This window comes from Pistacia vera, unplaced genomic scaffold (assembly GCF_008641045.1).
Source record: "Pistacia vera cultivar Batoury unplaced genomic scaffold, PisVer_v2 Contig427, whole genome shotgun sequence".
NCBI classification, from domain to species: domain Eukaryota; kingdom Viridiplantae; phylum Streptophyta; class Magnoliopsida; order Sapindales; family Anacardiaceae; genus Pistacia; species Pistacia vera.
This window is the reverse complement of record NW_022196254.1, coordinates 396,792-424,416: the sequence shown is the minus strand read 5'-3', so window position 1 is coordinate 424,416 and position 27,625 is coordinate 396,792. Positions and strand designations below refer to the sequence as shown.

General features: G+C 35.7%; 4 protein-coding genes across 4 annotated transcripts; 2 read left to right on the top strand and 2 right to left on the bottom strand.

The window, feature by feature from the left end:
* The first annotated feature begins 27 nt into the window (after nucleotides 1-27).
* On the top strand, nucleotides 28-1,266 carry LOC116143272 (auxin-responsive protein IAA30-like). Its single transcript, XM_031428729.1, has 4 exons — nucleotides 28-203; nucleotides 284-498; nucleotides 614-713; nucleotides 837-1,266. The coding sequence occupies exons 1-4, from the start codon at nucleotides 70-72 to the stop codon at nucleotides 880-882; spliced, it is 495 nt and encodes a 164-aa protein (XP_031284589.1). The 5' UTR covers nucleotides 28-69; the 3' UTR covers nucleotides 883-1,266.
* A 1,475-nt stretch (nucleotides 1,267-2,741) lies between these two features.
* On the bottom strand, nucleotides 2,742-4,022 carry LOC116143188 (chitinase 10-like). The gene is made up of 2 exons (XM_031428618.1): nucleotides 3,991-4,022; nucleotides 2,742-3,108 (listed from the first exon to the last, which is right to left on the bottom strand). Exons 1-2 carry the CDS (start codon nucleotides 4,020-4,022, stop codon nucleotides 2,742-2,744), a joined length of 399 nt encoding a protein of 132 aa, XP_031284478.1.
* A 6,988-nt stretch (nucleotides 4,023-11,010) lies between these two features.
* On the bottom strand, nucleotides 11,011-12,054 carry LOC116143251 (chitinase 10-like). The gene is made up of 2 exons (XM_031428703.1): nucleotides 11,604-12,054; nucleotides 11,011-11,477 (listed from the first exon to the last, which is right to left on the bottom strand). Exons 1-2 carry the CDS (start codon nucleotides 12,038-12,040, stop codon nucleotides 11,111-11,113), a joined length of 804 nt encoding a protein of 267 aa, XP_031284563.1. The 5' UTR covers nucleotides 12,041-12,054; the 3' UTR covers nucleotides 11,011-11,110.
* Nucleotides 12,055-22,751: 10,697 nt separating this feature from the next.
* On the top strand, nucleotides 22,752-26,331 carry LOC116143223 (probable WRKY transcription factor 47). The gene is made up of 6 exons (XM_031428666.1): nucleotides 22,752-23,161; nucleotides 23,308-23,382; nucleotides 23,498-23,650; nucleotides 24,418-24,777; nucleotides 24,866-24,979; nucleotides 25,301-26,331. The coding sequence occupies exons 1-6, from the start codon at nucleotides 22,955-22,957 to the stop codon at nucleotides 25,898-25,900; spliced, it is 1,509 nt and encodes a 502-aa protein (XP_031284526.1). The 5' UTR covers nucleotides 22,752-22,954; the 3' UTR covers nucleotides 25,901-26,331.
* The last annotated feature ends 1,294 nt before the right edge of the window (nucleotides 26,332-27,625 follow it).

Below are 27,625 nucleotides of genomic sequence, written 5' to 3'. Positions count from 1 at the left end.
GACATGGCTACTCGTCTCTATTTATATAAAGCAAAGGTGGCGGCTTCTTTGTCTTCACATCAGAAAAAAATGGGCAGAGCTACTAGTTGTTCTTCATCCTCTACCGCCAGCAGCACGCAGCTAAGAAAAGATCTTAGCACAGATCTAAGGCTTGGACTTAGCATTTCAAACTTTCAACAAGACGCCCCTAATTCTTTGCCAAGGTATGAAAAATTAGTAATTATTAAGTGTCGAAAATATTGTTTTTAGGGTGATGATGAAGAATTAATTAATTTGATGTTAGGGTGAGGGATCAAACATCAGATTGGCCACCAATCACGCCGCTTCTAAGAAAGGCACTTGAAGTAGAGGATCAAAATGAGAGCAATAGTGTTACTTTCTTCGTGAAAGTTTACATGGAAGGTATCCCAATTGGCAGAAAACTAGATTTATTAGCCCATGATGGTTACCATGACTTGATCAGAACTCTTGACCATATGTTCAACACAACTATTCTCTGTAAGTTTGTATTGTTAATGGTTTATATATGTATATGTATGTATGTATTCATTTAGCTAGTTTCGTTAATATTAATTATTGGTTATTCTAATCAAAACAAGTAATCGCATGGTAGGGTCTGAGGTAGAAGATGAAGCACATTCTGAGAAATGTCATGTGTTAACTTATGAAGACAAGGAAGGAGATTGGCTGATGGTTGGGGATGTTCCTTGGGAGTAAGCTAGCTTTACCTTTAGCTTTAGCTTTGTCCAATATTATTCCTTTTTCTTGTAAAATAGCCCCATGTCTAGCATAAAATTAATCAACCTGCATCTTTTCAAATATTGATGATTACGCAGGCTGTTCTTATCAAGTGTGAAGAGATTGAAGATCACAAGGGCATAGAAGAAAGGCTGACTTTGATGTTTTATAACAATATTGATATATTTAGGCAGAAACGTATTGCTGATGTATATGCTTAGAGCAAATGATACGTATCAAGAATTAATAGTTCTCTTTTTTGGCTGTAAATTTTCTGAATGATTATGATATATATGTAGATGATAATTTATCATTACATGTAGTTTCAGAACAAGCTACTCAAATGATATTAGGACTTGGAGAGAATTGATGACTATTTTCAGTGCCTGAGAAGCCGTTCTTCTCCGATTCTATTGTTACAATGAGTGCACTGCATGTGGCTCCTACTCTATATATTGGGAATAAAAGTATCACATAATTTGTGTCTTTTTGGAGCTACTAGAGAGAGGAAGAACATTTTTCAAGGAGACAAATCGAATTTAATAATCCTTGGTTATGTTACCATCGCAAATCATCGATCTGCACACCAATTTACATAAACATGTGTCCAAGCATGGGCATTAATTTGCATATTGAAATATCCATCTTTCAATAATATTGTACATTTTAAATCTTATCTCAAGAATAATAAGAGTAAGATTCAATAATAATTTCTTCGCCAAAAGAGAGCGATCGAATTGATTCTTTCCAAAAGGAGAAGTGTTGCTCTTGGATCTACAGTAATGGGAATTCCAGTTCCGCAATTGTCGCTTAAACCAACCTACAAATATATCGTCTTTAAGTCTTTCATACAGGAAGCCTTTACTATTGGTGGTGTTCCAGAACTGAAGTTCCCCCTGTAAATCAATGGAAGAAAAGCTCTAATATCTAAGACCAATAATTATGATGGTGATTTACAAGTACAACATAAATATTCTCTTCACACCGCACTGCATTTTTATAAAGAACAAGCAGCGGCTACTTTGCAATAACTTACTATTTTTGTTAATGGATTAGACAGCAACCGTATCTTATTTGGAACTTTAATTCCAACAGAATCAACTTTTTGTTGCTGTCTGGGATTGGGATTGAATGCGACTGCTCAAACTCATACACCAACAGCATCAATGCTCTACTCGTTAAAAGAAGCAACAGAGCCAGGAGTCCTAATGCACCGTTTAAATTATTCTCCATAACAATTATTTAAAAAAAAAATACTTCCAAGAAAGCAATTTAATAATTGTAAATTCGTCTTTTATTTCAAATTGAATTGACTATCATTTGGAACTTATTCATCACATGAATGTTCTTGAAATTGGAATTGGAATTCAAATATTTATAGGGTTAAGGACATATACTTCCTCAGGGTTTGTTGAAATGACAGCATGTCCATCTTTGGTGTCATTCCCAACCGTTATTCAGTTTTCTGTTGCGGCAAAGCGTCTATGTTTAAATTGCTTTATCCCGATTACTTATGCTATAAATAACAAATCAATATTGGACCGTATGTTTATGTTTTTAAAGGTTTTTTGGGTCATTGATCTTGTCAAAGAACCAGACCGGCCCAACTTTCAATTTAATATGACGCATGGGCTAAACGGCAAATTTCCAAGGCCTAATTAAACCGCCAAATGAATATCTAATCAAAGTTTATTCACACAAAAGAATTGACCAAAAAATTAGTATGCGTAAAAGTGATTTTGTCATCTTCTGCTTTGACCTTTTCCTGTTATATAACTACTCCCTGGCATGAATTAAATAAATATTCAAAATCATATCTCAACGCGAATCCAGGAATTTAAAATGAAAAACAAAACAGAAAAACTTTTGCACAGCGTATTGATTGTTTCCTGAACATTATTACAAAAAAGTAAATTACACTAGTAGCCACAGCATGTCAGCCTGTTACCAGTAAGCTATTATTGGATAATTAATTAGAAAATCGAAAAACAAAGAGCTTCTGTTTAGAAGGATTTCTGATTTTCACAATCCAAACTAGGCCCTGAATCAACATTAAACAGTGTAGCATATCGCTGAAAATATCCAATCCGATCGTTAACTCCTCCATGGTTGGCAATTCCACACTCAAGTCCGCCGTTGATTATGTTAGTGACCAACCCATATCCAGCTGTCCGATTAGCTGCTATATCAGCTTCTGTGGGACGATATTTTCCTACCATCACATTATGGCAAGATGGCTTTGGCTTCTGCTCTGTCATCCAAAACCAGAGAGCAGTTTTGAATGCGATTAAAGAGTTATTAGCTACGATTTCTGGGTTCTTCAACCCATCAAACCCCAAGGCCTTTCCTGCTGCTCCATAGTTGTAGTTCCTGCATGCCACAGTTTAAGGTACGCACAAGCTAGTTCGGACACGACGGTTACAAAAAAAAAAAAAAAACATTTATAAACTCTTTAGTCAAACCCAAATTGTGATTGTTGAAACTCCAATGACAAATACTTCTCACAACTTTCCTTTACAAACGTGACGTGACAGCTCGCATTTGGTCAGGGGAAACCCATTGTTAATTGATATATCGCGTTTGTGAAAAAAAAGTTAGTAAAAAATGTTTGTCAATGTACTATTAACTTGACAGATTGAACCGAAATAGCAACTAAATCCTAGTACTAAACAAAATCTAATTCAATTGCAAAATAAACGTGTAGTGCTTAGTTTTTTTATGTATGACGAGAACCAATGTTCTAAATGTAAATCACTTGTTTATAGGAAACAAAAACAAGAACCACAACAATTAATATATGAAACAATGTTGTATCAATTAAACTCCAACAATTTATTTAAAAATCCAAGCAGTTTCCTATAAATTTCTACATCCACCACCACCAATAGCCAATAACATGGATTCTATCAAACGCATAGTCTATAGCTGCAAGCTAAGGCAAACTCGAATCATTAATACTGGCATGTGCATTTTTGTTGGCAATATTGTCTCAATACAGTGCATACGCTTAATGCTTGGCAAGTGCTTGTTGTCTTTGCAAGCATTAAGGCAAAACCAAATTCGACCGGTTCTTTTTAATAATACACTAATCTTTGTAGAGTAAACGACATGTTCCCACCCAAGGTTTAGCAAAATCCTAGGTTGGTACCCCTGATTTTGTAAATTTCATATTCTCACGCTTAAATGGACGTCGTTAGTGATGGATAGGTCCTGACATAGGGACAAAGGGCACTTTTACCAAACTGCCCTTACACATTCTTCTTCATCATCTCCCCTTCCACCATCCCACGAACCCCTATCCTCTTCTCAACAAAACACACCCCACCACCGGCCGTCCCCACTCACCATTTGCTGTCCACAATCTACTCTAGGGGTCGCACGATAGTCGTACTTTGCGACGTTTCCCTCTACAAATAGTCAGTTTTTTCCCCTCCGCACGACAGGGGCAATCGTGCGTAGATGTGTTTGGGTGGGTGAGGTTTTTTGTCGAACAAGTAGGGGGTAGCTTGAGAAGGCAGGTGGGTCAAGGTGGTGGTTATGGTTGACAAACAACACACAATCAAACTCCCACAAACTTCCACAATCAACACACTTCCACAAACGACACACAAACAATAAACAAACTCCAACAAATCAACAAGCAATCAAACTCCCACAAGCATTCCTACAACACAAAACTCCAACCAGCGGTGACAGGGACTCGCGCGATTGAATGTGCGATCGACCACGGCAAGGCAAAGGGTAGTGGGGATGGATTTGTGATTCGTGCATCCATCCCTCCCGTTTCAAGACTAGACACTGCCTGGCTTGGAGATCCCGGCCGTGATTGCGACAATCTCGGTTGGGATCTCCTGGCTAACGGTGGTAGAGGGTGTTGATGATGCAGCTAGAACTCAACTCCACCACTTGTCGCCGACCAAAGAGAGGAAAGATAAGAAGAGAAGGAAAGGGAAGGGAAGGGAAGGGAAGAAAGAAAGAGAAGAAGATGGGAGGTCTTGGTGAAGAAAGAGTGTAGAGAGAGGGAGAAAACGAGAGCAACAAAGAGAGGGAGAGGGAGAGAGAGAGAGAGAGAGAAAGAGAGAGAGAGCGCCACAGTGAAGGAAAGGGCCATTTTAGCCTTTTAACAGTTAAAAATATGAAACGGCATCCATTTAAGGGTGGGAATCTAGAATTTATGAAACCAAGGGTACCAACTTGGGATTTCGCTAAACCTTGGGTGGGAACATGTCGTTTACTCATCTTTGTATTAGATGTTGTAACTCATACCGTATCTTTCTAGGCTTTCTAAATAATAGATTACATGAGATGAGATTTCTATATATAGCTATAATACCGTATATGTTTGTATTGTATTCTCATCTCAGGGCACTATTGGGTCTTAGTTGCCGAAGCAAAACAGATCATCACGTAAATCAGAATTTTAAAATTAAAATTATACTATAAGATTACCACAAGAGAAATTAATAATTTCAAATGCATAGAAATAACGATTTTCAAAACTTGTACATATAATCCATCGCAAGAATAACATAGAAGGTTGAAAAATATTTCAATGAAAAACAATATTATCATCATGAAAATATATCTTTAGATTATGAAGGCCTGAAACTTTAGGCTTCATTTGTTACACTCTTGGGAATACTAATAATGGTATTCTCAATGAAGTTAAACAGTAAAATTGACTTATTCTTAAAATATTATTATATATTATTCAATTTTTTTTAAATCCTTTAAATTTGTTAATTTAACTAAACACCCCTAAATATTTTTTAAAAAAATTATAAAAACACCCCAGCAACCTCCGACGGTGGTAGCCGGCTGTCCGTATTTAATGGGTGGGTTAGAGGTGTTTTTGTTAACTTTTAATATTTTATTATAGGGGTATTTAGTAAATAAATAAACATATGAGATATTTTTGTTAATTTTCAAATCCTACATTGTAATACCCACCAAATTTAATTTTTTTCAAAATATTATTGTAAAAAGTATCAGAATAATAAGCCAAAGGACTCTTATATTTTAACTTATTTTTTAATTAGAATAAAATGAATCCAGATTATTCTCGGTATTGTCATTTGTCATACGAATCCCCTGTATGCCAGAAAACCCACAATTAAACTGCTGGCGTCCAGCCCAATGCTTGTTCAAAACTTTAGAAAGGCCTACAGGCCCATATAAGATAGTCCAACCCCAATTCTTGTCCACTATGACGTGCATCCTTAATATTAATTAATAATATTAATTAATAAAATGGTGCTACAATTTAGAGGTGGAACATATGGGCCGGTTAGGCGGGCCAACCCTAACCGGCCGCCCCAAAAAGAGGGCTCAAACGGCCGCCTTCATGGCGGGCCGGGTTGAGCCCAACCCGCAGCCACCCCGGGCGGCCGGGTTACACTAAGGTAACCGCGGCCCGCCGGGTTGCATTTTGGCCTCTTTCAAAGAGGCCCGCAACCCGGCGGGGTCTGGGGGTTGGCTGTGCCAACGGCCAACCCGCGGGTTGGCAACGGCCAACCCGGGTTGGCCCAAAAAAAAAAAAAACAAAATTATAATATTTTTTATTTTTTCAATTACACTTTTACCCTTGAAATCTAGCCGTTTTATAGCCGTTGGAGGGGTCTTTTTCGTCATTTTTTCCCTATTTTTTCTATAAATTGGACCTAAACTCTCATATTTTTCTCACAACTCAAATTCTCTCATTTTCTCATATCTCTATTCTCAACTCTCCAGTCTCAATATTCATTTATTCTCTTAATATTTTTGTTATCAATTTGCTCTATTTTAATTTTATTAGGTTTGCAATTTTCAATTCATATTTCCAATTTCCATATTCAAATCTCTTTCTTAATTTTTATTTCTTCTACATCATTTTTTTTTCAATACAAGTCTACAATGGATAGATATTTCTCTCCATCAATTCAATGAGGAAGAAAACTATTATCCTAGTCCTAGTCCCGCTGATTTACTATGAATGCAGGAGATCAAATAGTCCCGCTGTCCCAATCCCAGTCTCAGAATCGATACACCTCAAAATATGGCGTCGATTCCAACAGCGCCCGGTTTCTAGAAGTCGTCCTCGTAAGTCGTCTCCTCGTCCAACTTCATCTCAAGCTGAGGCGGGATCATCAACCGCCGTCGAAAGCGAAAACAGACACACATCAGACGTTTGGCGCATTTCGACAGTTTTACGAGACAGAAAATGGCGTAAGTCAAGAAAGCAGATGCAAATATTGTGCAAATGTTTATAAAGCTGATTCAGGTAAGGTATATACTTTAAAAAGGCATGCTAATAAACATATAATCAAAATGGAATAGAAACCAATAAATAAATAACTAATATGGGACTACTTGGCGTTATAATTCTGATGTATAAGGAACAGTTAGCTTTATATATTGCTGATCTGATCAACCTATTAATATGGCAGAAGATAAATATTTTGAAAGATTTGTTCAAAATTCATTTTTTCCAGGATTTAAAAGTTATTCTAAAACTGCAACAGAAATGATTTAATAAAATTGTTTAAAAAAATGAAATTAGAATTAAAAATAAATTTCATACTTGTCATATGTGTGCTTTAACTGCTGAATTTGGAGTGGTAGAGCTAAACAAGATTATATTTGTGTGACTAGTCATTATTTTGATAATGAATTTAATTAAATAATCTTATTAGGATTTAGATAATGGATGTGGATCATAGTGGTTTAGAAATCTATAATAAAATTATTGAGTTTTAGAAGATTATGATTATTATAAAGTGATAAGTTTAACTTTAGTAATGCAAGTTCTCTAGTAAAGCTATAGAATTTTTTCAAAATAATTATCTTTTATATAATAATTTAAGTTTTTTCAAACGTGTGCATGCATGTTATTAATTAATTGTGAAAAGTGGTATGAAAACATAAAAAAAATATTGATAGAATTAGGGAACTTTAGCTTGGATACTAGTAGTAATAAAAGAAATGCTGAATTTCAAGAAGCTTGTATAAAATCAAATATGTCTCCTAGAACTTTTGCATTAGATATGCCTGTTAGATGGAATAGTACTTATTTAATGCTGTATTCATGTTACCTTATGCTAATATAATTAGTTATTTGTAGCAAATAAAGAGGTCTCATCATTTGGTAGAAAATGATTGGAAGATAGCTAAAGTATTTCTTCTTTTCTCAAATGTTTTTACCAAGCCACTTTACAACTTCGTGTGTATTACCCTACTAGTCCATTGGTAATACATGCAATTATAAAAATTTCGAGTTTTTACAAAAAACAAGATGATGAAATTTTACATGCACCAATAAAGGCAATGGAAAAAAAATTTTTGAAATATTGGAGACCGTTCCTTTTCTTTATTGTTTAGGTGGCTACATATACAGGTCTTTACATCTAGCATGCACAAAACAATTTACAAAGATTTCTTAACATCTAGCATGCACAAAACAATTTACAAAAATTTCTTATACAAAGTGATATGGCAGGAAATAAATGGAAGAGTGAATATAAAAAATTAAACTCATCATATTCAATCTTCCATTCATCTTCTATCACATTAATTGATATAAAAAATCTTTATAAATTTCTTTACAACATCTAACATTATTGATTGTATATAAAGTGATGTGGTCTTCCTAAGGGAACCGCCTGGCCAGAAGATCCCGGCTGTGATCGCGGCAATCTCGATTGGGATCTCCTTGCCAGCGGTGGTAGAGGGTTTTGACAATGCAGCTAGAACTCAGCCCACTTGTTGTCGGCCAAAGAGAGGAAGATAAGAAGAGAAGGAAAGGAGAGGAAAGGGAAGAAAGAAAGAGAAGAAGATGGGAGGTTGGTTGAAGAAAGAATGTAGAGAGAGGGACAAAACGAGAGGAACAAAGAGAGAGAGGTGCCACAGGGAAGGAAATGACCATTTTAGCCTTTAACGGTTAAAATATGAAACGACATCCATTTAAGGGTGGGAATCTGGAATTTATGAAACCAGCGGTACTAACTTGAGATTTCGCTAAACCTTGGATGGGAACATGTGTACTCATCTTTGTATTGGATGTTGTAACTTGTAACTCATACTGGATCTTTCTAGCTTTCTAAATAATAGATTACATGAGATGAGATTTCTATATAAGATAAATACCGTATATGTTTGTATTGTATTCATCTCAGGGCACATTGGGTCTTAGTTGCCGAAGCAAAACATATCATCACGTAAATCGGAATTTTAAAATTAAAATTATACTAAGATTACCACAAGAGAATTATAATTTCAAGTGCATAGAAATAACGATTTTCAAAACTTACATATAATCCATAGCAAGAAAACATAGAAGGTTGAAAAATATTTCAATGAAAAACAATATCATCATACTGAAAAGATATCTTTAAATTATGAACAGTGGCAGATTCAGGAATTTCACTCGATGGGGGCAAAAAATAAACCAAAAAAAAAAAAATAAAATAAAACCAACATATTCATACTTTTTTTTTTTTTCATTATGATGAGTTTCAACAAAGTTACAAATACAATAAATATCTTTAAAAAACACAACTTTTTGTAAAAATAAAACAATTTTTTACAATTGTCCTCGACGAGTTTTCATATTCTGAAAACGTTGGAATTATCTCATCATCAACTGTATCAAATACATCTTTCTCAATATATGTGACTAAGCAATCATTCACCCATTGATTTTCCGTTCGATTATGTAACCAACTTTTCACAAGATTCATGCAGAAAAAGTCCTTTCAATGATCACAGTCGCAACTAGTAAAACCAATGCAAGTTTCACAAGCTTATATATCAACGGATACAAAATGCTTTTTTAAACTAAACTAAAATCTAGCCAAATCACCAATTCTTCTAACTTAGCAAAATTCATCACAAGGACGTTTGCAATAACATAAGTCTTAGTATGGTTCTCAAGTGCAGAAAAATCAGTTGGATAAAACTAGGCAAAACGATCAACTTATGCTGTCAAAAGCAGAGAAGATACTTGGATCTAAAAATGTCATACAAAGAAGCTGCTCAGTACTAACCTTAGTGAAACAAATGTTAAGTTTTGAAGTTGCATATCTATCACTGTAAAAACAATTCAACTCGATAGTGATGCAAATTTTTCATGTGCCAACTCTTCGTTGTGGCCGCCTTCGAATTGCAAACATATCATTCATATTCAAAATGACAATATATGTTTTTGGAAAAATGAATAAATTTTACTCAACAAAGATTTTCATCCTTCATCTCTCAATAATTGTAACCGTTGTTTGGAGACGTTGACTAGGGCCATAGCATTTACCATGTCTTGATCTTTTCTCTACAAGCTTGTGACAACTCATTAGTAAATGGAAAATCAAAAGAATAGATTACATCTAATAGATTTAGGGGTGAAATCGAATCAAGTCGAGTATTTGGCAATTGAACTCAACTCGATCTCTATAGTACCGAGTTCGAGTTCAAGCCTGATCGAACCTGAGAAATCAAGTTCAAACTCAAACTCGGTACTTGAAATTGGAAATTGAGTTTGACTTCAAGTTCGTATAATCGAGCTTTTTTCGGGTTTAGTCGAGTTTTAATCGGGTTCAAGTTTGAACTCAATTTCAAGCTCATCTAATAGGGGTGCATTTGTAAATTTTATAACTTTTAAATTACATATAACTCCTATTACTTTAAAAAAGTCAACTTAACCATCGAGCTTGGAAATACTCGCGAATATATTGAGTCGAGTTTTACTCGATTAACTACTCAAACTTGACTCGACTAATGCGAAGTTGAGTTCAAGCCAACATCAAGTATAGTTTGAGTGGCTCGACTTGATTTTCACCCCTAAATAGATTACATGCTTCACCTCTTTGTTAAGATTTAAACCATTATGTGCAAACCCAACAGCTCTATTTCTTTTCATTTTCACTCCCAATAAAATTTTAAAAACTAATAGACCCCCTTGCATAAAAGTAAAATATCAAAGAATATGTAATAAATATTAAAATTAAAAACGGGTTTTACAAAAACAAAATCAACTTACTGTGGGGACCGACTAGTCCGTTTCAAAATCTCAAAGATTTATACGTTAAAATTTAAAATAAATAGAAAATCTGAATGTTTAAAAAATGAGTGGGGGCCATCCGTCATTCATTCCGCCCTGATTATGAAGACTGAAGATTTCTCTCTGGCATGAATTAAATAAATATTCAAAATCATATCTCAACGCGAATCCAGGAATTTAAAATGAAAAACAAAACAGAAAACTTATATTGCATAGCGTATTGATTGTTTCCTGAACATTATTACAAAAAAGTAAATTACACTAGTACCCACAGCATGTCAGCCTGTTACCAGTAAGCTATTATTGGATAATTAATTAGAAAAACGAAAAACAAAGAGCTTCTGTTTAGAAGGATTTCTGATTTTCACAATCCAAATTAGGCCCTGTATCAACATTAAACAGTGTAGCATATCGCTGAAAATATCCAATCCGGTCGTTAACTCCTCCATGGTTGGCTATTCCACACTCAAGTCCGCCGTTGATTATGTTAGTGACCAACCCATATCCAGCTGTCCGATTAGCTGCTATATCAGCTTCTGTGGGACGATATTTTCCTACCATCACATTATGGCAAGATGGCTTTGGCTTCTGCTCTTTCATCCAAAACCAGAGAGCAGTTTTGAATGCAATTAAAGAGTTATTAGCTACGATTTCTGGGTTCTTCAACCCATCAAACCCCAAGGCCTTTCCTGCTGCTCCATAGTTGTAGTTCCTGCATGCCACAGTTTAAGCCAAAAATATATGTAAGTTGACTTGATAAATGCAACAAAAATCTAATACGTAATTTTGTTATGTAATAGCAAAACTGAACTATGTCTTTAAAGAAATGTAGTGTTACCAAGATAATTGCATAGGTCCTCTTCCTTTGTAAGATTTGCCAGGATGACAAGGCCATTCTTTGTTGGTAGAGTCACAGTAGTCGCTTTGAGGACTAACTTCCTCTTTGAAGCACAAACCCCAAGCAAAGGGTCCATCAGGAGCAGTAGCCCACCCACCAGTGGTCTCATGGGATATTTGAGCAAGAAAAGCAGCAATTTCACGCTTACGAACAGTTAAACTTCCGGTGTTTCCGAATTGTGGGAAACATCTTGTTGCTTTTAGAAAAATATCGTACGTATAAAAATTTCTTGCGGGACATGCATTATCGTCTTTGTGTAGAAACATGGAATCAAATAGGTCTTTGCTAACAAGAGATGAGATGGGCAATGTCCTAGCTTCTAAGCATAGAAGCATAGAGACGAAGAATGAGAGGAAAAGAGGGGAAAAGGAAGCCATATTTGCCAATTCGCTTCTGGTGATTTGAGCATAAGAAGCTCGTCTTATATATTTGCACGTCTTATGAGTTGTCAGGCATGGGACTTGCAATTATGCATGAAAATGTCAGCGGTCAAGTTTTTGACTTTATTTTTTATTTTTTATTTTTTTGTGTTTTGTTTTAATAATCCTCTCATTGGTAAATTTATCCAAAGTTTTATAGCAAAAGAAAATAATTTGTCAGCCATAAGAAAATTAAAAGGAATAAAATAAGACCGTCTTTGACTGGTCAACTGTTACATTAGCATTAAACAGTTGACTGGGTGCGTGCGATATACATCCATTGTCAAAGTGGTATGTCGACACCGAGCATGTTAGTTTGGAATTAATGGATTCTTGGTGGTGGATGTAGAAATTTGCGTAAGTGGACCTCGTCTCAAGTTTTTGATCTAACAAAGTGAAAGTCCACCAATAGCCAATAACATGGATTCTATCAAACGCATTGTCTATAGCTGCAAGCTAAGGCAAACTTGAATCATTAATAATGGCATGTGCATTTTTGTTGGCAATATTGTCTCAATACAGTGCATACGCTTAATGCTTGGCAAGTGCTTGTTGTCTTTGCAAACATTAAGGCAAAACCAAATTCGACCGGTTCTTTTTAATAATACACTAATCTTTGTAGAGTAAACGACATGTTCCCACCCAAGGTTTAGCAATATTGCAGGTTGGTATCCCTGATTTCGTAAATTTCATATTCCCACCCTTAAATGGACGTCGTTAGTGATGGATGGGTTCTAACACAGGGGCAAAGGGCTCTTTTACCAGACTGCCCTTACACCTTCTTCTTCATCATCTCCCCTACCACCATCACACAAACCCCTATCCTCTTCTCAACAAAACACACCCCACCACCAGTCGTCCCCACTCACCATTGGCTATCCACGATCTACTCCAGCGGCCGCACGATAGTAGTACTTTGCGACGTTTCCCTCTACAAATCATCAGTGTTTTCCCTTTGCACGACAGGGGCAGTCGTGCGTAGATGTGGTTGGGTGGGTGAGGTTTTTTGTCGAACAAGTGGGGGACAGCTTGGGAAGGTAGCTGGGTCAACGTGGTGGATATGGTTGACAAACAACACACAATCAAACTCCCACAAACTTCCACAATCAACACACTTCCACAAACTACACACAAACTCCAACAAATCAACAAGCAATCAAACTCCCACAAGCACTCCCGCAACACAAAACTCCAACCAGTGGCAGCAGGGACTCGTACGATTGAACGTGTGATTGACCACAGCAAGGCGAAGGGTAGTGGGGATGGATTTGTGATTCGTGCATCCATCCCTCCCGTTTTGAGACCAGACACCGCCTGGCCAGAAGATCCCGGCTGTGATCGCGGCAATCTCGATTGGGATCTCCTTGCCAGCGGTGGTAGAGGGTTTTGACAATGCAGCTAGAACTCAGCTCCACCACTTGTTGTCGGCCAAAGAGAGGAAAGATAAGAAGAGAAGGAAAGGAGAGGAAAGGGAAGAAAGAAAGAGAAGAAGATGGGAGGTCTTGGTGAAGAAAGAATGTAGAGAGAGGGACAAAACGAGAGGAACAAAGAGAGAGAGAGTGCCACAGTGAAGGAAATGACCATTTTAGCCTTTAACGGTTAAAAATATGAAACGACATCCATTTAAGGGTGGGAATCTGGAATTTATGAAACCAGCGGTACTAACTTGAGATTTCGCTAAACCTTGGATGGGAACATGTCGTTTACTCATCTTTGTATTGGATGTTGTAACTTGTAACTCATACTGTATCTTTCTAGGCTTTTCTAAATAATAGATTACATGAGATGAGATTTCTATATATAGATATAATACCGTATATGTTTGTATTGTATTCTTATCTCAGGGCACAATTGGGTCTTAGTTGCCGAAGCAAAACATATCATCACGTAAATCGGAATTTTAAAATTAAAATTATACTATAAGATTACCACAAGAGAAATTAATAATTTCAAGTGCATAGAAATAACGATTTTCAAAACTTGTACATATAATCCATAGCAAGAATAACATAGAAGGTTGAAAAATATTTCAATGAAAAACAATATCATCATCATGAAAAGATATCTTTAAATTATGAACAGTGGCAGATTCAGGAATTTCACTCGATGGGGGCAAAAAATAAACCAAAAAAAAAATAAAAATTAAAACCAATCATATTCATACTTTTTTTTTTTTTCATTATGATGAGTTTCAACAAAAAGTTACAAAATACAAATAAATATCTTTAAAAAACACAACTTTTTGTAAAAATAAAACAATTTTTTTACAATTGTCCTCGACGAGTTTTCATATTCTGAAAACGTTGGATAATTATCTCATCATCAACTGTATCAAATACATCTTTCTCAATATATGTGACTAAGCAATCATTCACCCATTGATTTTCCGTTCGATTATGTAACCAACTTTTCACAAGATTCATTGCAGAAAAAGTCCTTTCAATGATCACAGTCGCAACTAGTAAAACCAATGCAAGTTTCACAAGCTTATATATCAACGGATACAAAATGTCTTTCTTAAACTAAACTAAAATCTTAGCCAAATCACCAATTCCTTCTAACTTAGCAAAATTCATCACAAGGACGTTTGTCAATAACATAAGTCTTAGTATGGTTCTCAAGTGCAGAAAAATCAGTTGGATAAAACTAGGCAAAACAGATCAACTTATGCTTGTCAAAAGCAGAGAATGAAATACTTGGATCTAAACATGTCATACAAAGAAGCTGCTCAGTACTAACCTTAGTGAAACAAATGTTAAGTTCTTGAAGTTGCATATCTATCACTGTATAAAACAATTCAACTCGATAGTGATGCAAATTTTTCATGTGCTCAACTCTTCGTTGTGGCCGCCTTCGAATTGCAAACATATCATTCATATTCAAAATGACAATATTATGTTTTTGGAAAAATGAATAAATTTTACTCAACAAAGATTTTCATCCTTCATCTCTCAATAATTGTAACCGTTGTTTTGGAGACGTTGACTAGGGCCATAGCATTTACAATGTCTTGATCTTTTCTCTACAATGCTTGTGACAACTCATTAGTAAATGGAAAATCAAAAGAATAGATTACATCTAATAGATTTAGGGGTGAAATCGAATCAAGTCGAGTATTTGGTCAATTGAACTCAACTCGATCTCTATGGTACCGAGTTCGAATTCGAGTTCAAGCCTGATCGAACCTGAGAAATCAAGTTCAAACTCAAACTCGGTACTTGAAATTGGAAATTGAGTTTGACTTCAAGTTCGTATAATCGAGCTTTTTTCGGGTTTTAGTCGAGTTTTAATCGGGTTCAAGTTTGAACTCAATTTCAAGCTCATCTAATAGGGGTGCATTTGTAAATTTTATAACTTTTAAATTACATATAACTCCTATTACTTTAAAAACAGTCAACTTAACCATCGAGCTTGGAAATACTCGCGAATATATTGAGTCGAGTTTTACTCGATTAACTACTCAAACTTGACTCGACTAATGCGAAGTTGAGTTCAAGCCAACATCAAGTATAGTTTGAGTGGCTCGACTTGATTTTCACCCCTAAATAGATTACATGCTTCACCTCTTTGTTTAAGATTTAAACCATTATGTGCAAACCCAACAGCTCTTATTCTTTTCATTTTCACTCCCAATAAAATTTTTAAAAACTAATAGACCCCCTTGCATAAAAGTAAAAATCACAAAGAATATGTAATAAATATATTAAAATTAAAAACGGGGTTTTACAAAAACAAAATCTAAACTTACTGTGGGGACCGACTAGTCCGTTCTCAAAATCTCAAAGATTTATACGGTTAAAATTTAAAATAAATAGAAAATCTGAAATGTTTAAAAAATTGAGTGGGGGCCACTCGTCATTCATTCCGCCCCTGATTATGAAGACCTGAAGATTTATATTTTAACCAATTTTTTAATTAGAATAAAAGGAATCCATATTATTTTCGGTTTTGTCATTTGTCATACGAATCTCCGTATGCCAGAAAACCCACAATTAAACTGCTCGCGTCCAGCCCAATGCTTGTTCAAAACTTTAGAAAGGCCTACAGGCCCATATAAGATAGTCCAACCCCAATTCTTGTCCGCTATGACGTGTATCCTTAATATTAATTAATAATTAATAAAATGGTGCTACATATACAAGTCTTGTATATGGGTCATGTTAGACTTACAAAACAATTTACAAAGATTTTTTATACAAAGTGATAAGACAAAAAATAAATGAAAAAGTAAATACAAAAAATTAAACTCATCATACTCAATCTTTCATTCATTTTCTATCACATCATTTAGTGTAAAAAATCTTTATAAATTTCTTTACAAGTCTAACATTATTGATTGTATATAAAGTGATGTGGTCTTCCTGATAATACCATCATCCATATTTCGACATTAACATTTATGGCTCCAGTAGTGGAGAGCGGGAGAGAGTGAATGCGTGGTCCATTTTAAGACAATAAATGGTAAAAGTGGGGCGTATTTCGACAAACACGGAAAGGCCCATTCCTACAGCCGCGAACTTGGATTGATTTAGATATTAGAGTAAGGTAGGAGTTAACTTAATGACAACCACTTCTTCTCTTCAACATCTTTTCTAAGCTAAAACAACCCACCTATTTGTTTTTATTTCTTTACTAAATCACTCCATTCATTTCATTTTCATTCACCGAATCCTACTTTAGCTTTCTTGCACTGCCGTGCAAATAATTCTCTATACAATAAGCTACCTGACCTCACAAATTTTAACTAGTTGACAATAATAATAATAGCAACAAAAAAACACTTGTCAAACCCACAATGTTGCCTTTTTCTTTTCCTCTAACAAATATAGCATTATATTATACATACCCCATAATGGTAGTAAATGCTGACTAGGTTTTCATTTTGTGTAAAGTGTTATCATCTTTACAAAGGAACTTTATCCACGACTTAAAACAAATTAAGTAAAAAATAATACTTTCCGTTAAATACTGAGGAGGAGGAGGAGGAGGAGGAGATGCAGAAGAAGAAGTGGACGTGTTGTAAGTGAGCACAAGGACGTGCAAGCCACCCACTTCCCGTACTAGAATGGGTTACCAGTCAAGCTAAAACAAAAATGAAAACAACCAAAAAAAAATCAAAGTATTTTGGCCGGCCCAGTCTGCTACTTGTTTCATGCATAAACCTTTGTAAACATATATAATATCAATTTTAACCATCACTGAGTTCCCGGATGATAAAAGAACAAATGAGAATTTAACATGATCTCTCAAGTTTGAGTTTCTTTAATGGTAAAAGGGTAAGAGGACGATTTAACATAGTTTCCCAAGTTCGAGTCTTTTTGAGGGTAAAAGAATAAAAGAATGATCTAATATGGTCTCCCAAGTTTGAGTCCTCATAGTTGCTAATAGAGATGACCATTGGATCTCTTACTCAATCAATAATTTCAAAATCTCGGAAGATTAGTTGAGATACACGTAACTAGCTCAAACACTTCGGTCATAAAAAAAAAAAATTATTGAAGAAAAAACATAGTACATACGTAGTAATATACAGCTTTGCATCTAAGCTGAAGCTCTCATATCAAGCTATTTAGGGTGAGCTGAACCAAGTTTTAAGTTGAGGGTTGAGGAGGGTAGGTAGAGTGTTTCTTCATGGATTTTCCTCTTTCTATGGCGCATATAGAAATAAGGTAAAAAGGACAGAAATGAATGCTTCATTCAATTTCAATAAAGAAAAAAACAAATAAAGAGAGGGTTTAAAGTCTACGAGATTGAAAAAGATAACACCCCCTTTGATCCTTTCCACTTGCTCTCTTCTGAGGTCGCCCCCTTTTCAAACTTACTACCATGAGATTCGCCCATTGGTTAAAGGTCAGTTGGCCCCAAAAAGAAAATGACTTTTTTGGAGAAACAAAGTCAAGGCATGTGAAATGTCAATTAGCTATAGAAAAAATTAAATGTTGATGGAAAATAAAAGGAAAAGCACCTCTTTGTCAGTTTTCCATCACATAAGACGAGTTTAACACGGAACCCCGTTATAGCAAACCCTTTCATGCAATTATTATCTAGGTTTTAATTAACTATAACTAAATTATCCATGAGGTGGGCGTCAATGCAAGCTGGCTTCACAAAAGTCTTTTTCCTCCCTTTCCATATACTTTATTATCTTATATTAATTGTGCTTCACCTCCATATTAATAAATCAAATACAGTCCGTTGATTAATTGCCGTACGCCATAATTAAATGTTTTATTTGTCAATTTAACAAGATTTAATTCGATCAGGTTATAGCTTAATCGCCTTTTTTTTCTTTTTGTCTTTTTTCAAAGAGTAAACGACTTTTCCCACCCTAAGTTTAGCGAAAAGGCAGGTTTTTACCTGATTTCATAAATTCTAGAATGCCACCATTAAATTCACACGGTTAGTATTTTTTACTCCTAACACAATTGTAAATCACGCTATTACCATATTACCCTTATTTTTTATTACACCGCCATCCAATCACCATCACCACCACCACCATCCAGCCATCACCATTCACCACCACCCACCACCACCTTTCAAAACCATTATGACCGAAAGCCCCCGAAGTCCCCACCACCTTTCCACTCATCCACCACCATCGCAATCCCTCAAAACCCCAAAGCCCCGCTGCCAAACAACCACCACCAAATCACTCACACTTTCAGCCACAAACCATCACCAGATCACTCATAAATCCAGCCACAAACCCATCCAAAAACCACCACCAAATCACTCACAAATTCGCCACAAACCCACGCAAAAACCACCACCAAATCAATCATAAATTCAGCCACAAACCCACCCAAAAACCACCACCAAATCATTCACAAATTCAGCCTCAAACCCACCCAAAATCCAACACCAAATCACTCACAAATTCAGTCGCAAACCCACCCAAAAACCACCACAAACTCAGCTATAAATCCATCCAAAAACAACCACAAACCCACCCAAAGACCGCCACAAACTCAGCCACAAACCCACCTAAAAACCCAGATTGGAAACGCGGGAGTTTACCTGGGAGAGAGAAATGAAACTGATGTTTTGTTGAGAGAAGAAGAAGGAAAAAATGGCAATCCAAATCTGGCCACAGCGTGATGGCCTTACGGCGGCCAAATCCAGCCGCCTTGGAGCCTATTCCGACAAGGGAGAAAAGGGAAGAAGAAAGAGAGGAGGAGCAAGAAAAGAAGAAAAGAGAGGAGGAGGAGAAGAAGAAGAAGAAAAAGAAGAGGCGGCAGTGGTAGAGTGATGGTAAGTGGTTAACCGAATATGAGAGACAAAGGAGGTAGAGAGAGGGGTGGGACGGCTGGGGTGGTGATTTGGAATGAGTGGGTTAAATTACCACTTTATCCTTTAACTGTTACCAAAAATAATTTCCTGTTAATTTAAGGGTATGAATCTGGAATTTATAAAACTAGGGTGGAAACTTGGCATTTAGCTAAACCTTGGGTGAGAACGTGTCGTTTACTCTTTTTCAAATAGACAAATACGGAATAAAAAAAAACTACACCTAACCTAGTTTTAACCTCTTCATTAGCTCATCACCTCTTATCTGTTTAAAAAATATAAATTATTTCTTGATTGTACCCCTCAGACTTTGAAATTAATGTCTTAGGGAAACTCTTTTCCATGTGGTCATTGGTTATTTATCCAAATATTCTCCCAATTAATGAATTTGATTTTGAGTACGCAAAGCAACAAAGAAAATAAAAGCAGATTTCTCCCGTGTGATAAATAAAATATTCTTCCTTTGATCTCAGCTTCTAGATGGTACATAAATCACGCACCAAATAATTCCCCAACAAAAAAAAAATAAAAAATAACGTCATGAAAACGTAGGAATTAATAGGTCTAAAGGTTTGAGGGATGATGGATGGACTTGGAGATGGCGTTTTGTCTGAATGTAAGAAGCAGTAGCAATTGGTAGGGGTGGGTTAGGGTTTTTTATCCTTTTAAAATAAAAACTTCTAGAAGGCTGCAACGTGAGTAATAGCAAAGAAAGAACTAAAGCAAAGCTACTTAAGCATCTAGGGTACACGGAACGCTTCATCAGTTTGGACTTTAAATTATTTCCTATGGAACTGAACGTGTGGGCAAAGGTAGTGGGGTCCTAATTTTAAAGCTAGCCGCCGCCGTCCTTGGGGCTGTCACGGCAGCTGCCACGCCAGACGCTGCTTTCGGTGTCTTTATGTTTTCAGACTCTTTGAGTGACCGTTGCATGTCAATTCACTTAACCCACCAGACCCGTTAATATTTATCTGCAAATTCACCTTCATTAATCTTCGCCAACACCACACCCCGCCAACCTAATTATACTTGACAAGTAATTGATCTATAAATTTATGTCTTCTCTTTCTATTTGGATTGGAGGAGAAAATTAAGTTTCATTCTCAGCATAGTAGTTGTCTATATCAGACGCGTTTAATTTTCAATATATATTACAAGGGAGGAGGAGATATTTAAAAGTTTTAGTTAAGTTACCATTGACTTGGGGATATCCTTCACATGGAACATAAGAGATCTGGCTTATTTTTTTAGTGTGAGGTAGAGAGTAGAGACAACCTCATCATTCTCATTTCTTCTTTCTATAAACCAAGAGAGCGACCTTCCAGCTATGGATTTCAGTGTCATATGGAAAATTAACCTTCTAACATTGACCTTACTTTAATTTTTCCACATCTTGACTAATCAACTAAGATATTTTTTTTTGTATAAATATATTTTATTGATTAGAATTATATATTTATATGATGGCAGTCGTAAGAGGTTTTATTTTTATTTTTTGTTATCCGTCCTCATTTTGTATATTCTTTTATACATTCATATACAAGAAGCTGTCAATGTAGTCGACATTGTTGACATTAAAGCTAAATCAATATATATACTTAAGTTTTTCAAAAAAACATAAATTTATAAGCTACATTTTTATTTAGAGGAATTCATCAAGACATTACAATATTAATAGCATAAATTAACACATGTCACTTGGGAGTAAAGGATTGATCCCCCCATCATTCGAAAATAAACTTTCTTGAATATACTTAAAACCCTTCTTCATATGCTCTAGTTAGAGAATTCTGTTTTTCCCTTTTATAAATTAATCCAAACCGTATAGATAGAGAATTATCAATAGTACTGGAACTTATTTAATCATTTACAGGGTTCATTATTTCAAATTCTAATAACCAATCACAAAATTAAGTGAGGATAATCCTATATATTTTTTTTTTTTCTTTTTTTTTTTTTTTTTTTTTTTTTATATTTTTTTTATTATTTTTTTTTTATATTTTATTTTTTATATTTTTTTTTTTTTTCTTTAAATTAAAATTTGTTTTTAAAAATTATAATCAATTTCTTTTTGAAATCAGATTGCTTCCCTGACCTTCTCAGCTATTTATCTTGATTTTTAAATGTACGAAAAAAAGATTTTGAACTTGTCTTAACAATTCATCAGTAACACATTCCTGGAGAGTTTGAAGTGTACATCCATATGTCGACATTAATTTGAAGACTTCAATTTACGCATTGTTCGCAATTTAACTGTTTCTTAATTAAATTGGGTCCTGGGTATATTTTTTTGGATATATTTTGTTTCATCTAGGTCAATTTATCAGTGTGGTTCTATATTAGTTAAAGTCAATTGGAAAAACTTTTATCCATCAAGAAGAAAAATAAATAGAAAGCAAAAAAGTCAAACATGCAATGGACGATGTGCATTAGTTGTTACACCGAAATTTAGTATACTGTCTACGTAGTTAACTGATCACCAAGAAAAAGTATACAAAAGAACGTCAATCAACCGATTGTAGTACCCAAATTCTAAAAGCTAAATCAATTTCAGTCGATTGCTTAATGGGAGAAAAATAACATATGTAGTCAGCTAATATGTCGATATAAGAATAATATACAAGGACCATCCTACAAATATTGGTCCCTTCTACTCAAAATTCAATCAAAATCAAATAAGTCAAATTTTCCTGCTCATTTTGATGCTAAAGTTCCATAAAAGAAGACACACAACCAAATTCAATGGGAAATATCTTGGCCGCTGTACCGTGTAGCACGCACACCGCCGGAAGCCCTATGCTTAGGTCGGGTGAGTAGTGAACAAACCTTGAAGGGAATCTTGATTATTATTCCTGCACAAAAGGTAATTATGCATTTATGCTTACATTAGATATAAGGTAATTAAGGTGATATATGCTAATAAAATAATCCAAGGTAATGTGATATTGTAAATTTGTAGTTAAAAACATAACGTAATGAAATAATTAAATATGTATAATAAACGTATAGCCGAACCGAGTCGAGCCAAGTTTTCTCATAAACAAGCGCCGTTGACGTGTATAGAACAAAAATAACGTGGGGGGTTGGGTTTCAAAGTCAGTGGGATTAGGTATTTCTCTCTTTTGTAGGCCCCGATAATTATCCTAACCACCGTCAGATAGAGCCGTGCCGTCAACTTCGTTGACCTCAAGACGTCGCCCCCACGTGGACACCCGCACTCAATTCCCCTCTACTAGAACTCCGAAGCCCGTTACCCCTTCCCCACCAGTTTAACGGAACCGAAGCAAGATCCGTCGCTTCTTCACAATTAGTTTCACACAATTTCTTGTCCTCCCTTCCTCAGAGGTAGCCACGTCTCCCCTTACATCCAACTGACGTCATATCTCCCGCGAAAAAGACGGCTGGTCTTCGTTTACTCTTTCTGTCCAGGCCTCATCTTTGGACCCCCACTTACAAGCTAAGCTTCTGTTAAAAAAAAAAAAAAAAAAAAAAAGAGAGAGAAAGAAAAAAAAAAAAAGTTTATATACTTTAGTTGAAACTTGAAAGGGCAACACAACTGCTTCTACTAGTCTTTCTTTAGTCATGGAAAATCAGCAACAACGCCGTGAATTTACATTCTTGCACTCCGGTGACTTTCTCCGTCGAAATTCTAATCGGGTAGTTGAGAATTCCGTGGATCATGATAAGCCTCCGATCAAAGAAGTGGATTTCTTTTCAAGTAACAATCACTTACCTGATCATCAAAAGAGAAAATATGAATCATTAACTCAATTTGATTCGAGTATAAACGTAAGGTTTCAGAGATTTGGCTTCATCTTTCTTCTTTTCTAGGCTGTATCCACTAACCTTTAGAAACATGTATATATCGACGATCATTTATAATTTATGACAATACAATACTTATGGTTGATGAGTTATCTATATATGTTGCACAGACTGGATTGGATCTCCTCAGTTCAAGTTCTGGAAATCCATCAAAAACAGCAAATGATGAGAAATCTAATACGGAGGTGTGTTTTGGCAAAGGAACTTTCATGTTTTTATATTTATCTTTCGTTTCTTTTTTCTTTTTTTCAATGTTTTTGTCTTTTTGATTAACTCGAAACTGAGAGTTATTATTTTCAGCGGAGTACGCTTCAAGTTGAGTTAGACAGGTTAAATGAAGAGAACAGAAAACTGAGAAACTCGTTGGGTCAGATAACAAAAAGTTACAATGAATTGCAGGGTCAACTAATCTTGGCAATGCAAAAACAGGCACATGGGAGCCCGCGAGAGCAGGTGAGTTTTTACCTTTTACTTAACCATGTTAGTTTATCATTTTTTATGGGTCGTAATTTTCCAGCACGGTAAAATGATCAGAATGAAGATTTCTTATTAAGTCTAAACTCTAAACCATATCATGTATGAAAACTAGATGACCACTAACAAGATAATATGAAATATTATGATTATCATCAATTAAAGTAATCCTTTTCTTTATTTCACAAGGAATTGGGTAACGTGCCTGACTTAAATTTATGGAAATTGCGATTTCCTGATCCGATATCAACTTTTTCAACGACTTATTATTTATCTTTCCCCTTTGGTGTTCTAGTAACTGGAATGTAATATGCAAAGCCACCTACACAGAATTAAATTTCCCTGTCTAAAGTTAGATATTATTGTCTTCCATTCATCTCAAGTAGTTCAATCTCAATCAAAGATTTTACTGTTAAGCTAGCTGGTATGCCCGGAATGGTGATTTTCCTCCATTACACGAGCAGTTGGTAATCAACCAAATTAAGAACCACAAATTTGTACATGCAAATTTTTGTTTTTTTATAGAATTAAAATACAAATATTCTATGATAACTTTCGTGTTGTTAATCAATTTAAGGAAAAATATACTATAGTTTTCACCAAGGTATGCATGGCGTTTGGCAAATTCTATATATCAATTAAGAAAGCATATATGTTAGTCTTAGTTTTTATATAACTTCTTAAAGTTTTTTTTTTCGGTGCCGCTTTTGAATCTAGTTAATTGACCAACTACTATTCTTGAACAGAAAGCTGAGTTGAATGACATGTCAAGTCTCATAATGTCAGCCCAACAGTTTATGGACCCACGGTCATCTGCGGCATTAAACGTCAACGAGCCTTCGATATCCAATAATGAGACTCAAGAGCTGTCAATTTCTCCGGCAAATACTAGTGAAATTATGTCAAAGGAACGTGAACGTCCTATGATAAAGATTCCTGCAGGGAAGCAAATTTCTTCTGAAGATAGTTGTGACAAAACATCGCAGAGTTGGAGGGCGTCCCCTAAAAGTCCAAAGTTTGATCAAACAATGAATGAAGAGCAAGCTCCTGAGGCGCCTTTTAGGAAGGCAAGGGTTTCCGTAAGAGCAAGATCAGAAGCTCCACTGGTAAGAAATTGCACCTCTTATTAGAACTGTTTAATAAATCTAGGACATGAATCCGTATTAGATAGTAAAACATTTTCATGTGGCTCAGATCAGTGATGGATGTCAATGGAGGAAATATGGTCAAAAGATGGCCAAAGGCAACCCTTGTCCACGTGCCTACTATCGTTGCACCATGGCCGTTGGATGCCCAGTTCGTAAGCAGGTACAGTGCTCTTCCTCCAATCACTACGACATGATGATAAATGGTAATTTATTTATTAATATAACTATTGGACGTCTCCATCTGCAAAATATAGGAGGAATTAGTTAATATGTCATTGATCTTCACAGGACATTAGACCACATACAATTATACAAATATAATGTATATAGTAATACCATTAAAACTCACGTACGTGCTTCTACTGTTTATAACCATTTAGCTTTTTCCTATTCGCGATCGGTTGCCAAAATTACCAGACCTCTTCCATTTCTTGGGTGTCTTCTAAACCATGCAAATTTATTCTTGCATGTTTCTCAACAGGTGCAGCGATGCGCAGAGGATAGGACCATTCTCATCACCACCTATGAGGGGAACCATAATCACCCTCTTCCTCCCGCAGCCACAGCCATGGCTAGCACTACCTCGGCTGCAGCAGCCATGCTCCTTTCAGGTTCAACCACTAGCAAGGACGCTATAACAACCTCTGGATTCACCAATTCTCTGCCCTATGCTTCAACAGTGGCCACCCTCTCTGCCTCTGCACCATTTCCCACCATCACCCTTGACTTGACACATAGCCCAAACCCCATGCAATTCCTCCGCGGCCCTCCTTCAACGCCCACATTTCCTCTACCTTTTCATGGTTGTCAACAACTTATAAGGCATCCAATGTACTTGGCTCCTAAGCTACCTACGGTGCCAGCATTGCAATTTGGTCAACAACAACATCCTTCCATGGTTGAGACAGTTACTGCAGCAATTACTTCAGACCCGAATTTCACAGCAGCTTTAGCTGTTGCAATCTCAACAATAATGGGAACGCAAAAGAGCAATGATGGGAACAATAACAATGTTAGTGGTAACGGGGGACCCGGGTCCCCACAGCTTCCTCAGTCTTGCACAACTTTCTCCACAAACTAGGGCAACATTGCTGGTGTTTGAGCTTTAATTTCATGATGATATTTATAAATAATGCCTTTCTTTCCTACAAGAGTATAATGCTGGCTAGTTATATGGCTCTGGAGAGAAGGAACCCTCGATTGTTCGAGTTGTTGATATTAGCTGATAGATGTATGGATTCAGCAGCAACATGGATTATTTGGATTATAATGACGTGGCTAGCTTGGACCTGCATTTTGGATCAATGCTTGCGCCTCAGAGTTTCAGGCATTGGATAATTACCTTCCCTTCAGTTAACCTTGTCGTTTATTGTTAACAGCATATACCGAGCCCTACAGATAAATTTTGGCATACCAGTACTTTTGCATCAAATTATGAAAACAATATATATTCCATGCACATATATGTTCAGTAAGGATTTATATTAATTATATTTGCTGCATTTTTTTTTTTTTTAATTTTAAATCTTAGCTATTGTTAGATGATCTAAATAAATACCAATAAATAATAAAATTTATAATATAAAGACAATTGTTTCTGTAACGGTTTTGATTATTATTTTTAATGAATTTATCAATTATTGGATCAACTGGTAGCCGAGATTTTTAATGATAATATTAAAGTCAATAAAGAAATTGAGGAACACGTTGGATTGTTTTGGATTTACATAACATAATTATATATATTATAAATTTGTTTTATAATAATTTAGCACGTATATATGAGGCGCTGATGATGTTAGGTTTATTATAAAAAAGATTTTCCTTTTGCATTGAAAAATGTACTTAGGAAATTTGTTCAATGGACAGAAGTAGCAATTTTTAAGAATTTTAATTAAGCTTGAGACTTTTACTCATCGATCTCTCATCTCCAATAATGCCAGCATTATGATTCTTGTTATGCCTGGGAAAATAAGGACTGACATGGGAAAGTCATGTGAAGAGTGACCTGCTCCCGTCAGAGCAACACGCACATGTCAGACCTGCTAAATGATATGGAGCTCACACGTGTCCTTTTCTCCTGCAATAAATCGTGCGAAATCAGCTTGGGAAGAGAGCAATGGGACATAAAGCCGGATTATATCCTGACAATCACACCAACCCATGGATTTAATGATGATTACACACTTCAGTTTGATATAAAATGTAGAAGACCCCTTCATTAAGGGGATTCGGCCATTTTTACATTAAGAAACTCTTTCTCTCTCCTGTAAACACATTTACTTTTCATACTCTTCTGTAAGTCAGTCCGCTGTTGCGACCTGACCCACACTAATATCAATACAAATCAGTGGACGTAGGACTTGCTACCTTAGTATCCGAACCACTTTAAAAACTCTCTTTGTATTTATTTCGCTTTCTATATTCATTATCACGTGTGTTTATTGTCCAATCAACGTTACGCACGTGGCAATTCGTTGGTGCCAAAATCTAGCATCAACAATTCTTGACACGATTGTTAACTAATTTGACTGGAATATTGAAAACCGCTTATATTAGTGAGGAGATTCTTCAACGTTCTATAAATGGCTATTTTTCAACCCATAAGCGTTAGAAAATTTAAAAATGTCCAAGTTCTCTGAACGCTAACTTGGACTTATCAAGATTGACAGAGAATTTCAACAAACAAAACCATACGTGCAAACCAGAAAAATGTAATTAAGAATTCCACCAGAGCTAGCTGTAGTTTGTATATAAGTATATGTACACCGTATTATTATATAGAAACATGCAATTTTCACATAAA

Bases quoted from the DNA above. Each gene is read 5' to 3' on its own strand.
- LOC116143188 (XM_031428618.1), bottom strand. From the start codon at position 4,022: ATGGTGGAAGGGGAGATGATGAAGAAGAATGT. The intron at 3,109-3,990 runs GTAAGGGCAGTT...TGTGGCATGCAG, and splicing joins GAGATGATGAAGAAGAATGT to GAACTACAACTATGGAGCAG.
- LOC116143272 (XM_031428729.1), top strand. From the start codon at position 70: ATGGGCAGAGCTACTAGTTGTTCTTCATCCTCTACCGCCAGCAGCACG. The intron at 204-283 runs GTATGAAAAATT...ATTTGATGTTAG, and splicing joins GCCCCTAATTCTTTGCCAAG to GGTGAGGGATCAAACATCAG. The intron at 499-613 runs GTAAGTTTGTAT...ATCGCATGGTAG, and splicing joins GTTCAACACAACTATTCTCT to GGTCTGAGGTAGAAGATGAA.
- LOC116143251 (XM_031428703.1), bottom strand. From the start codon at position 12,040: ATGGCTTCCTTTTCCCCTCTTTTCCTCTCATTCTTCGTCTCTATGCTT. The intron at 11,478-11,603 runs GTAACACTACAT...TGTGGCATGCAG, and splicing joins GGACCTATGCAATTATCTTG to GAACTACAACTATGGAGCAG.
- LOC116143223 (XM_031428666.1), top strand. From the start codon at position 22,955: ATGGAAAATCAGCAACAACGCCGTGAATTTACATTCTTGCACTCCGGT. The intron at 23,162-23,307 runs GTAAGGTTTCAG...TATGTTGCACAG, and splicing joins AATTTGATTCGAGTATAAAC to ACTGGATTGGATCTCCTCAG. The intron at 24,980-25,300 runs GTACAGTGCTCT...GTTTCTCAACAG, and splicing joins GATGCCCAGTTCGTAAGCAG to GTGCAGCGATGCGCAGAGGA.